This window comes from Triturus cristatus, chromosome 10, assembly GCF_964204655.1.
Source record: "Triturus cristatus chromosome 10, aTriCri1.1, whole genome shotgun sequence".
Taxonomy (NCBI): Eukaryota; Metazoa; Chordata; class Amphibia; order Caudata; family Salamandridae; genus Triturus; species Triturus cristatus.
The window spans coordinates 393,088,149-393,101,024 of NC_140593.1; the positions used below are offsets into that span (position 1 = coordinate 393,088,149).

Consider the following 12,876-nt stretch of genomic DNA (forward strand, 5'->3'; position numbering starts at 1 on the left):
CCCTCCAGTATTAGAACCGGGCCCTTTTGACGTGTGGAAGGAGGGTGGCTGTTTAAAACTGGCAGATCTTTCACAATTGGGATTTCCTAACATTTGAGAATTGTAAACAAGATTTCCATCTAACAGACATAGAACAATATAACTACACTTAATTAAAACATTGGACATTGCATGCTGAATATAGGGCAGTGGCCACTAGAGATCTCACTCCCATAGAACAATTTGTCAAACAGGCTGGGGCCACCCAGAGAGTATGTATCCTTCCTATACTCTGCTATTAAATACTCTACGCACTCCACAGCTATGACACAAAACCATGTAGGAACAAGTGCTTCAAATGAACATACCGGAGAGAAACTGAATATACTTATGGGGGGGACATTGAAAAATGTAACCACTCAGTAGACAAGAGAGAGGCACATAAGATTATGTATAATTGGTATTTACACCCCACCAAGTAAAACAAATATTCCTACATACGTCAGACCTTTGTTGGAGAGGATGTGGACTACTAGGTGACGTCACATATGGTGGGACTGTCCAACCATTTGTCCATTCTGTACAGAGGTTTGACGCAGCAGAAGATACTGAAAACGGGTGATAAGGGTTACTTACTTCAATCCCTACTCACCACTAATATATGGCATATTTACCTCAGCTACCCTAAACTAAGATATCACAGAGTTGGCCCTTATGAACTCTACAACACCAAGGTCTATATTTTTTCACAAACCATCTAGGTCCTCCGATGGATCTTTAAATCAGGCTAATAGGGACTCAGGTAATCAGAGACAAATGGCCACTTCTCCTGAGGACCTGGAATAAAGAAGTGCCTTCCTAACAATCATAAACCGTATAACATTTCGATGACTAGACAAATAAGAACACACCTGTATGATTATAGCGAGCAAATCTTTATCTAAAATTTAGGTTAAAATGGGCAAAGCACTGAAATACATTTTGAATAATTTAATTTCTATTTTAGTACTAGTAAAATCACAACACATCACAGTTCAGAGCCAAATACATTTCAAATCAAATGAGAGAGAGAGAGAGAGAGAGTGTATATGAGAGAGAGAGAGAATATAAACGCAATTTCACAATACAGATATGAATCATACAAACCAAAGATCGGTGGCAGATTGTCAGGAATACAGAGACTCAGGATGAGCCCAAAGAGATGTTAGAGCAACAGGGTGCAATTGCCAGAGTCATTAACCCTTCAGCCCAAAGGTTTCGCCTGCTCGACTTCCCCAACCGGCAAAGTGCAGGAGATCAGGAAAGTTCAGTTCAGGGAAAATCAGAGTTTAGTCCGACAGCATGCCAGGCATATAGGATTTTTCCCACAGGGCAATTATACTTCCAATTATTCATAGTTCCTTCCCACAAAAGTATCCTCTATGCAGTTTGCACGATTTCCATTGGTCAAAGTCTGTGGTCTGTCCATGGGGTGATCATTACTTTGTCAAATTGATCCAGAAATTATACGTAATACTATTGTCCAATGTTCATAGTCTTACTAAAAAGTGAAATTTTATTTCTCCTCTGAACTAGGCATTCATTTGTATCACATCATGTCTGTTGCAAGCTCACAAGTGAGCGCTTGGGAACGAAGTCGGCACAGTTGGTACTAGCAGAGAGAGTGTCCTTTGTTTAAAACTAGACAAAAGAAACTTTAGTACAAGTTCACACAACTGGTAATGAAGACATGTCAGAACATTCTTATCTTATTCGAAGGAAAAAATGAAACCGCATGCTAAGGCCTACACGAAAAATCGTATTAAGACATTAATATTTACTGAAAAGGTACTAACCTTTCAAACGTTTAGTTGAAAATAGATGAAGCTGTTTCATTTGCAATTAATTTTTCATAAAATTTATTAATCAAACACAATTTTGTATTCCATCCAAGATTAACTCATTTGCAAAATCATTTATAAGTGAGCAACACATTTTCTTTCAAAAATTTTGGAACTGCGGGTTTCCATGATAGCACTGCTACGTGAACAAGTCATTTCTCGTTTCATTTTTCAACAACTTATGATAATCCATTTTTACTAGTAAATGAGTACTTCTAACATTATATTCATTTGGTTAAAATCTACATCATTACGTCACACATTTAGCATTTATAGGTTTTCATAGCACATGTGTATTGTGAATCCATTAACATTATACATTTTCTCTCTTATGAATATAGTTTCATCTTGAACTGGTTTGCACCTGCACTGCATGCTTTTACGGTGCAGATTGAACTCTCATGTGTTTCACGAATCACATTGTTAGTCGTGTTTCTTAAGTATGTTTTAGTATCTCCCTATCCATTGAGCAGAAATTGCAGATTATTCTAAGATAATTACGCTCCATCAGGTTCTTGTGCAAATTTTAAATATCTTGGGCTACTCGATCCCTGAAACCCAGAGCTTTTCCCTATTAGGCTTCCTGATGATAACCTGAAGTATCCAACTAAAGCGATTATGTGGTTGTGCCTAGTAGTGGCGAAGCAGGCAGTAGCCACTGACTGGAAGAGAAAGGAAGCCCCGGCATTAATTCAGTGGCAAGCGCAGCTATGTCAGGCACTTACTATGGAAAGAATGACAGATCATTTTAGAGACGATTTTAAAGCCTTTGAGCTTACATGGGGCTCACTGGTAGCATATCTTTCAATAGGTCTCCCTCTGATGACCTGCCACCAATCGAGCAAGGGCTCTCCATCTATTCCAGTTTTGATACAAATGGAATGCCCACCCGCCCCCCCCCCCCTCAGAAAGCATTGAGCCCTGGCAAGAGTCCTCCCTTAAATCCTCCACATGTGACTGACACCAAACACTCCTATGCAGCCTCTAAACACCCACTCACTGCTCTGTTTCTTATTTTTTAATTTTATAATCTTTTATTTTTACTCCCCTTGTCGCTTATTGTTAAAAGCTTCTTCAGTTGAGTTTGGGGAAGTGGGGTAGGGGGGCGATTCTGTTTGTTAGACAGGGATTAATGCTTTGTAAAACCGTAAAAAGGAGAATATAATTCTGTATTACTCTCACGTGTATGACCATATTTAGCTCCTGCATGACCCTAAACCTGTATTTTGGAGGTCTAAAGCGTGATGCTGAGATTTGTACTGATTTCTCCACTACATTCTATGCTGTTTCCAACTGCAAAATCAATTAAAGTTTTGACAATAAAAAGAAAACATTTAAGTATAATCTTGGAAGTGATACATAGTGATTTCCTTATTTTAAAAAAAAGTGTAAGTGAAGTGTTTAGTGCTCAGAACATTTCTGGAATAGTCACAAATTGAGGGGTGAGGATTGGAATGTGACCATCCGTAAATGAAACCTATACCTATTACATATGATCATTAAAAATGACTAAACGAGGTGACAGGGAGAGCAACACACAAGCGTTAGGGTTTAAAGCAGGAGATATAGCCTGTATTAAAAGGTGGTTGTGTTAATGCTGTATAGCTTAACAATAAGCTCTCATCTAAAACATTGTGTTCCATTCTGAAACACACATTTTGTAAAGATAGAGTCAATCTTCAAATAGCCAAGAAAGTTTGACTTTTGTAATCTTGTTTTTATTTCTGTTGTTGGTGTAAGCTCCTACACTCCGATTTAATAACTAATATGGGTTCTGCTTACCGAAATTATATATTGCCTATAAAAGACAAAGAAAGAAAAAATGTAAGAGTTTGAATTTATTAATTTTACAGGACAGCTGGGAAATTGTAGAAGGTCTCCGGGGAAGTACGAGTGTCAGTCAGGATCCACAAAAGCAGGAAGGTTTTCTACTGAAAAAGAGAAAATGGCCACTGAAAGGATGGCACAAGGTAAGTGTCTTGTAATTGATGAAAGAGTGCAAAGTGTGCAATTTCGCTAAAATTGTTCATCATTGTGCTAAGCTCGATCCTCCAGTCACCACTACAAAGTAAGTGAGAGAGTGCTAACATTTCCTATAGATTTAAGCATTACTAATGACAAAGCTGCCTTGGACTTCAAACATAAACCTACATTAAAAAAATTACAGGTAGACATGTGGTGCTGGAAAATGAAAACATGAGGCCTTTGGTGCTGGAAAATGAAAGCATGACACCTTAGACGCTTTCTGCTTAACAAATCCTGTAAAACATGCACAGTTAATTCAGTTTTACTTTAAAATGACTAGTTTAGATTTTGCCCTCACTATTAGAATGTAATTTTAACTTCGAAAAAGTCTTTAAACATTTGTGCAGTGCATTGAAGTAACATAACATTTTAAAGTGAAGAGAACTAAAAGCAGATTTTGATTTAGCTTGGACTGACAGCTTCAGTTTGACCTTTGGATAAGAGGGGAATGTTTCCTCTCTGTGAAAGAAAGAAGGGTCATATAATTTACAATCTGCAACCTGTTTTATGGTATTTAGTTGCTGTTAAAGAAAGTTTCAAACTAAGCCTAATTTATTTTGTAGTGTATAGAATTATCGTAAAATGTATTCAATGTTTCCTGCCTAAATAATACATTCTTTTTGGAGCTAATGTTATTCTTTTTAGCTAAAATAAAATGTTTCTTTAACAGAAAGTTAGGAGATGAAGTCCTTTAGAGTAAGATTCAAATGTGTTGTGAGAAGGATCTCACTTGCCTGATGGATGACATGTGCAGACAGCGAGAGGTGGAGTTGAACTTTTGAGCAATTCAGTATTCCAACTGGATGAAGAACGAAGATCATGCCACATTCTTTGGAATATCAATTTATTTGATATAAACGAGTTTGTAGATAAGAAGTAGCAGGATTATTGCAGACTTTTCAGATTCAGATTTAGAGACCTTCAGAGGAGGGGAGGGCAGACTTTGATGAAGAGCAGAACAGTTTCGGACAAAGCTGAAAGGGGGGGTGACAGAACTAGCTGGGACGAGGGCAGATTAGAGGTAGAGTATGTGTTAAAACCCTGAGCTTTATGCTTTGATTAATTGGCTTTGCCAAGGCTTATTTCTTCTATGCTTCATTTCTCCTTACAGTTATTGATTTAGGTTCATGCTAATCTCACTCTTGCTTGTATTCTTAAACTCTTCATGAGTTCTGACTGACATTATTTGCGCATCACTTTCTTAGACTAGGAATTTGTTCCTTTATGGAATGCTCTGGAAATTGATATGCTCTGTACTAGCTTTATTTTTCTATTATCAATTCTGTAACCTTATTGATATCTGACTAATGAAGGAAGAGTCAGAGAATCTTAAATTTTGATTGGAAAATAAAACTACTCACAACGCTTATTATTGACTAAAATATTTATTTGCATTTGGTTACTTACCTGTGATTATGAAGGAGCTCTTTTGGTCAAAATATGGTGGCAAAGATCCATCACCTTGAGAATAGATAGAAGCAGAAACAAGGGTAATGTTAAGTGACGATAATGGTGCCACGTTTTCTAGATTTTCGAAGAGAGCCATAATAAATCCTAAACTTTAAATGTACAGAGGGTCGGACATGCAGAAATAAAATGTTATAAAAATTGGTAACCTAATCATAAATTAGATATATTTTCTAGTGACATAAAGTATGCTCCCTGTTGGTTGAAATAGGAATGGATAACCACAGACCATTTTGTGGTCTGACAACAATTACATTTTATAGAAATATTATAAATATTTTGGCCAATAATTCAATTGCGCAAAAAACCTTTAAGTGGCCATCACTGTTAATTAATACAGACACGATACTGACCCACTTAATGCAAATACAGGAGGTCACAAAATTGCCGAAAGGTGGTATGTGTAGGGCTGGGTTTGCATGGTGTGCCTCTTCAGCATCCCAGCTTTTGTAACTAACTAGGCATTAGCACTGCCTCTTTAGAGACTACCCTGGCATCCTTTCCAGAATGTCTACATTTAAGTGAATCAATTTCCAGATTATCAACAATAAAAATTGTAACTACACATTTTAACGGAAAACTATGGTGCAAACAAAACCATGTATTGCAGATCACACGGTATAATGGTAAAACTAGTGCAAGCAGTGCAGTGCTCAGTGAAACATAAACGAACGCCAAGTAACAAAATAACGATTAATTTCCACACAATAGAATTCAAGCCTTGCAATAAAAAAGTGCCAATATGATGAATGTGCTGTAGGACTGAATCAGTTTTTGTATGTCTTTCCAAATAAAGTTAAAGAAATTATGGCTTCTTGCATCTTGTCAATATAGCTCTCTGTGGCTACTTGCATCTTGTCAATATAGCTCCCTGGAGATGGGTAAACATAATAGAAATAACCACAACTGTGTGAGTAGAAATGTCCGAAAGTGTAACCATGGAGAAAAACTGAAGTTGTAAAACTTAGTTGGCCAATTAAGGGACTCTTTACTTGTGGCCTGTATAGGGAAATCAAATTTGAGAGCATAAGTAGAATAAGGAAACTGCTATACCTGAAAAGAGCAGTGGAAGAGGTTCAATCAGTGCTTACCAATTAGGATATACATTGGGCGGAAAGCTCAGAGCAATGTTGAAATCCTTCAATTGCTTATAGCAGTTGCACGTTATATATCTGAACATTAAATAATTCCAATATATGTGTATGACTAATGCGGACACCAAGGATTACACAAACTGGTGCTTACTTAAGAATTCAATATAAATCGCCATCAAAACTTACGATTGTGCTTGCCAATGGTTGTGTGCAGAAAGTGCCAGCAGTCTGTGCATCTTTGATTGGGAGAAGGCATGTCCGGGAAGAGGAGGTAAAGATTGGCCTTCAATCAATGCGCCTAGCCTGCAGGGGAACTATCTGTGACGTGAGGTAGAGCAAAGCAAAATAAAAAAAGTGGTAAAAAGGCTGAGAAACAGTATGATAAAAATGATAAAGTAATGTCTAGCAATATGAAACAACAATATATACACAGTTCAGTGTCAGTGTACAGAGATATATTCATTATCACAACTGATAGTAGGAACCAGATACATATGAAAATCGGAAAAAATAAATAGCACTATCAGATTGTTTCACTACTCAATACTGTTGATTTCCTGTGTTACTGTCCCTCAATTGGCATTCTTTCTTACTGAGTATAGTTGCAACATCTCCTTCCCTTGGTTATGTTTAGACCAAAGTAATGTGCAACGTCAGGTCATTCTCATTGTGCCCAGTTTTAGTATAGGTTGCCACCAAATGACAGTCTGCATCTGAAATCAAATGCTACTGTAATGTTCTGCAACTCCTTAGGCATGAGTTTTTAATAGTTTAGCCTATTTTAATAAGTCTTCAAAGACACCAAATACAGTATACCACATAACAAATGTTACAGTTCGAATGGAATTTGATCAGGAAAGACTTGAACCTTTGGATTAGGGACCTTATTGTAAGTAAGTATACAAGTCAAACTACTCCCACTGTTGGAGTGGCCTAACATTGGAATGAGCCTCCAACCTGCTGTGATATTATTTTTAGATGATTAACTCTTAGTGATTGATCTTTCAGCTTACCGATCCTTTCAAACACAAACATAGGAGGTAATGTCACCAGCATGTGCCAATGTTTGTTATTTTGCACTTTTTAATTTGAGCAACAGTTGAAACTTGACATATGCAGCAGTCCTCAGGATTGGATTTGGATACAGAGTAAGCAATGTCTCCCTGGGCAATACAAAGTCTGTTTAATACCATGCCTGATCAGGCGTTTGGGGTAACCTCTGTTCTGTCATTTTTGATCCAAGATGTGTGCTGCTAAAATCCTCCTTCTGAGTACAGTTGCAGCTGATCCTGACAAATTATTTGTAAGAGGAACGAGTCACTCCCACAGGGAGTACTGGTTCTAACATGCCAGCTTTCTGCTCCCAAACCTTGCAGTTGTTGTTCCTCAAAGTAATCTTAAGTGTTTGATAGGCTAATTGGGATTTACCTGATCTTGGAAAGGTACCTGGCCTGAGGAATTGATAGCTGCATGTAAAGCACTCCAAAAGCTGCTCTCTACTGAGGACAGCCAAATTGTAACGCCCTGAACGTCTCAGGATCGTTTAACAGACACGACAATGAGGACGCAACCACTTGTGAAGGGTTAGTTCTTTTAATGAAGGCAAATAAAATACAAAGAACAAACAAAAGTTATAGTCACTGGAATCCTCCAGGCTAAGTACGTTACCAGCCCACAGCACGGATGGTCCTAACCGTCCTCTGCATATACGCCGATCCCGGCGTATGCCAACAGAGGGCAGAAATGAAATGGCCGACAATGCCAATCGGTAGGCTGTGAGGGGCACGAAGAGTGTTGGGGAGAATCGAGGAGTCAGGGAAACACCCAGCCGGGGTCTCTACCTGAAGGGAGCAGCCGCTCAACCTCTTCCTCAGACTGCACCGGGACGCGGAGTCACCTCCTGGTGATTCGTCAGTGATACCCCACTCAAAAGCAAGAAGACTGAACCGAGAGCAGCCGCTCGATCGATCCTGTGGACTTCCGAGTCTGTAACGCGGCAAACACCTCCTGGTGTGCGTTACAGCTGGCAGTCCCTGTGTCTCTGGTCGGGCTGGGAGTTACGACTCCAACCAGCAAAAGCGCCACTGCGCTTGGACTCAGCCGAGTCAAAAAGCGAAGCTCAATGGTTGACCGGTAGAGCTTCCGGGTCCTTCACAGGTGACGATGGGGCAAGACACGGCCCAGGGAGTAACGACTCGACCTACCTCCGTTCTTGCCTTACTGGAGCACCACTCCGGAACACTGCTCTTCACGAAGCAGGTACGTCGGTGTAAACACAATATCCGACAGCCTTGTACCTCCCGGTTCCTCCCTTTATAGGGCGTGTTTTCCTTGAGTTATGTAACAGCTCTCCTGTTTACATAAGGGCGTGTTTCCCTTGAGTTATGTAACAGCTCTCCTGTTTACATAAGGGCGTGTTTCCCTTGAGTTATGTAACAGCTCTCCTGTTTACATAAGGGCGTGTTTCCCTTGAGTTATGTAACAGCTCTCCTGTTTACATAACCTCTCAACCGCTAAGCATCCTGGGAGATGTAGTCCGTTTTCGCTGGTTACCGTTTTCCTCCCCTCGTATGACAGGAATTCTTGACAGTACATCCTCCCTCTCAGCGGCTCCCCACGGGTCCAGCGCTGGCAGGAAAACGCCGATGGAACAAGGAGACCAAGCGCGGAGCATGAACCCCTTCAGCCGGTTCCCATGAATGCTCCTCCGGGCCATAGCCTTTCCACGCAACCAGGTACCACAGCTTCCCCCTGCGCCATTTGGACGCCCGTATGCCCGACACTTCATACTCCACCTCCGACTCCACGCATACCGGCCTAGGTGTCCCAGACGGCTTGGAAGGTGCTGGTTTGAGCAATGATACATGAAAGACAGGGTGTATCCGCAATGACTGGGGCAAGCACACCTTCACGTTCACGGGACCCATACACTTGGTAATTCGATAAGGGCCCATGTACTTGGGATGGAACACACTGTTCTTTCGAAACCTCATGTTTCTTGTGGATATCCAGACGTAGTCTCCAGTGCGGTACAGTGGCCCGGGCCTTCTCTTCCTATCTGCCGCAGCCTTGTATCTTCTCTTGGCCTCTATTAGGACAGCCCTTGAGCGCATCAACGTGTCTTTTATGTGTGCCACCCTGTCCGCCGTGGCGGGAATCCTGTCCTCTCTGAACGGATGTAGAAATGGCAAGAACCTGGGATGTTGGCCATAGTTGCTATAGAACGGAGATGACTGTGTGGAGCTGTGAGTGGCGTTGTTATAGGCTATCTCTGCAACCCATAGCAAGTCGACCCATTCTTCCCTGCCCTGGTCCACAAAACATCGCAGATACTGTTTGAGCGTTTGGTTCAGGCGCTCGGTTTGGCCGTCCGTTTGAGGGTGGTAGCTGGTGGACAGGGCGGTCTTAACATGCAGCGCAGTGCACCAAGTCTTCCAGAATTGCGCAGTAAACTGCGACCCCCGGTCCGACACGATCACCCCAGGTAATCCATGCAGTCGTACCACATTCTTTAGGAGTAGTGACGCCAATTCCCCGGCCGTAGGGACTCTCTTGCAGGGGATGAAGTGCCCCATTTTCGTCAAGTAATCCACCACCACCAGTATTGCCGTCATCCCCTGGTCTACCGGTAGGCCCACCACGAAGTCCAGTGATATGCTATCCCATGGTCTATCCGGGGTCGGAAGTGGATGTAAGAGCCCTTGGGTTTGGCCATGGTCGGCCTTCATGGTAGCACACGTAGGACACTCCTGTCCCCACCTCCTGACATCCACTCTCATGGTTGGCCACCAGAAATGCCGTCCCATGCTAGCCACCGTTTTTTCAAAGCCCAAATGACCTGCGCATGGAGAGTCATGGCACCAGATGAATGCTTGTTTCCTTAGCCTAGGCGTGGGTATCAATAGGCACCTGCCCTTCAGGGGTATCCCGTCCTTCAGCTGCCATTCTCTGTGACTGAGGAGCCACCTCCGCCATGCGAATGACCTGATCCCTCTCTTTATTCCCCTCAGGAAAGTATCCGGTTGGATAACCCCCAATACCATCCTCGGGGAAATGATGGAACGCTCGGTTGCAGGCAATGGTTCCTTAACTGCAGATTGACGGGACAGGGCGTCCGCCTTCCGGTTTTCCGTCCCCGGCCGATATGTGATGCGGAAGTTGAACCCCGCAAAGAAGATCATCCACCGCAGCTGCCTGGGAGAAAGGTGTCTAGTGGCCGTCATGAACTGTAGGTTCCGATGGTCCGTGTACACCGATACCACATGTCTTGCCCCCATCAACCAATGCCTCCATTCGGTGAAGGCGTCCTTGATTGCGAGAAGCTCCTTCTCCGCAATATGGTAGTTGCGTTCGGCGTCGTTGAGTTTGCGGGACATGTACGCAACGGGATGAAGCACCCCTGTGTCGTGGTTGCGTTGGGACAAGATAGCCCCCAGCGCCACATCCGACGCGTCCGCTTCCACCACGTAGGGGAGATCCGGATCGGGGTGAGCCAACACCGGCGCCTTACCAAAGGCGCTTTTCAGGGCCTCAAAGGCTTTGTTCGCTTCAGGGGACCAGACAAACTCCTTGGACTTCCTCAGTAGCTGTGTGATTGGGGCCACCACTCCTGAAAATCCATCTATAAACCGCCTGTAAAAGTTGGCGAAGCCAATGAAACTTTGGACGTCCTTCACGCTTTGGGGCACCGGCCATTCTTTCACCGCCTTGATCTTTCGTTATGCCATCTCCTGTCCCTCTGGACTCAGCATCACTCCGAGGAATTCCACGGATGTGACGTGGAAGTCACACTTGCTGAGTTTACAAAACAGCATGTTTTCCCTCAGCTTTTGGAGCACAGCTTTGACGTGGTGTACGTGCTCCTCCACACTGGACGAATAGATGAGGATGTCGTCGATATATACGACCACGTAGATATCCAACTCCTCTCTGAATACCTCATTCAAAAAGTACTGAAAGGCTGCCGGGGCGTTGCACAGACCGAACGGCATGACGAGGTACTCAAAAAGGCCGAACCTGGTCTTAAAGGCGGTCTTCCACTCGTCTCCGTCCCTCATGCGCACCAGATGGTATGCCCCTTTCAAATCCAACTTGGTGTAGATACGAGCTTTCTTGACCTGTTCCAGAAGTACACTGATGAGAGGCAAGGGGTACCGATTTTTTTATGGTTCTCGCATTCAATGCCCTAAAGTCCACACAGGCTCTCAGCTCCCCATTAGCCTTCGGGATGAAGAAGAGTGGCGAGGCGGCCGGAGACTTGGACGGGCGGATGAATCCTAGCTTGAGGAGTTTATCCAGGTACCCCCGGAGATGCACGTTTTCAGGCTCCGTCAGGGCATACAGCCTGCCGCTGGGAACGCTGGCCCCTGGCACCAGGTCGATCTGGCAGTCAAACTGTCTATGTGGTGGTAGCACTTCCGCCTTCACCTCATCAAATACATCCTCAAAACTGTGATAAGCCTGGGGGAGAGCCACATCTTTTTCTGCCGCTGTAGCCACCGTCTGACTCCCGCTCTCATCTGCGTCAAGGGATTCCGTTCTTATTCCACAATGCAGGATGCAATACGGTGACGTCATTTCGATGCGATGTGTTGGCCAATCCACAAAGGGGTTGTGTTTCTGTAGCCACGGCAATCCCAATATGACGCCATATTGGGGCGCTCGGATGATGTTAAAATCGATTTGTTCCAAATGGTTCCTCCCATATCTCATCGGAAGGACCCCCGTGTGCTGTCCGATGGGCCCCGTCACCAATCGCCTTCCGTCTACCGCATAGACGTCTTCGGGTACTGCTTTGGGAAGAAGCACTAGCCCTAGCCTGCATGCCTCGTTGTGGTCCATAAACATGCCAGTGGCCCCTGAATCCACCATGGCCACAACGGGTATCCACTGGTCATGCACTCCCACGTGCACCGTGATAAACAGGTGTCGTTGTCCCTTAGTGACCGAGTTGGAAAGTGAAGGGATGGACGAGTGACTCCGAGATGCCCCTTCTCTGGTCTTGGAGTCCTCTAGTTTTCCGCCGGTATGTCCACCACGGCTGTTACCGACCGGTTGGCCCGATAACGTGACGTCTTCGGTTTGGCAGGGCATTCACGTACGTAGTGGCCTTTTTTGCCACAATATAGGCACAATCCTTGTTTACGGCGTGACTCTTTCTCCGTGGCTGTGAGGCTCGCTCGTATTGCGCTGATGTCCATGGGTTCTCCCTTGGATGCGGTGGAAGTTTCAGGACTTCCCACCGTCACATAGGATGGAAGGGATTTTCCTTTTCTCCCATGATCCCCCTTTCTTTGACTTAGCCTATGTTCCAGCCGTAATACCAGGTTGATAAGGCCCTCACATGTCTTGGGTTGAGGGTCAATATGAGCCACGGCGTCCTTGAGCTCATCGCACAGCCCTTGATGGAAGAGCGCCGTCTGTTTAGCAAC

The 12,876-nt window shown here is 43.7% G+C and overlaps 1 protein-coding gene across 3 annotated transcripts in view; it reads left to right on the top strand.

The window, feature by feature from the left end:
* OSBPL3 (oxysterol binding protein like 3) overlaps positions 1-12,876 on the top strand; it is an 812,031-nt gene that overhangs the window by 452,618 nt on the left and 346,537 nt on the right. For all 3 annotated transcript variants that reach the window (XM_085631654.1, XM_085631656.1, XM_085631655.1), the window contains one exon: positions 3,713-3,829. In XM_085631654.1, coding sequence (XP_085487780.1) covers positions 3,713-3,829 — 117 coding nt within the window. The remainder of the gene's footprint in view (positions 1-3,712; positions 3,830-12,876) is intronic.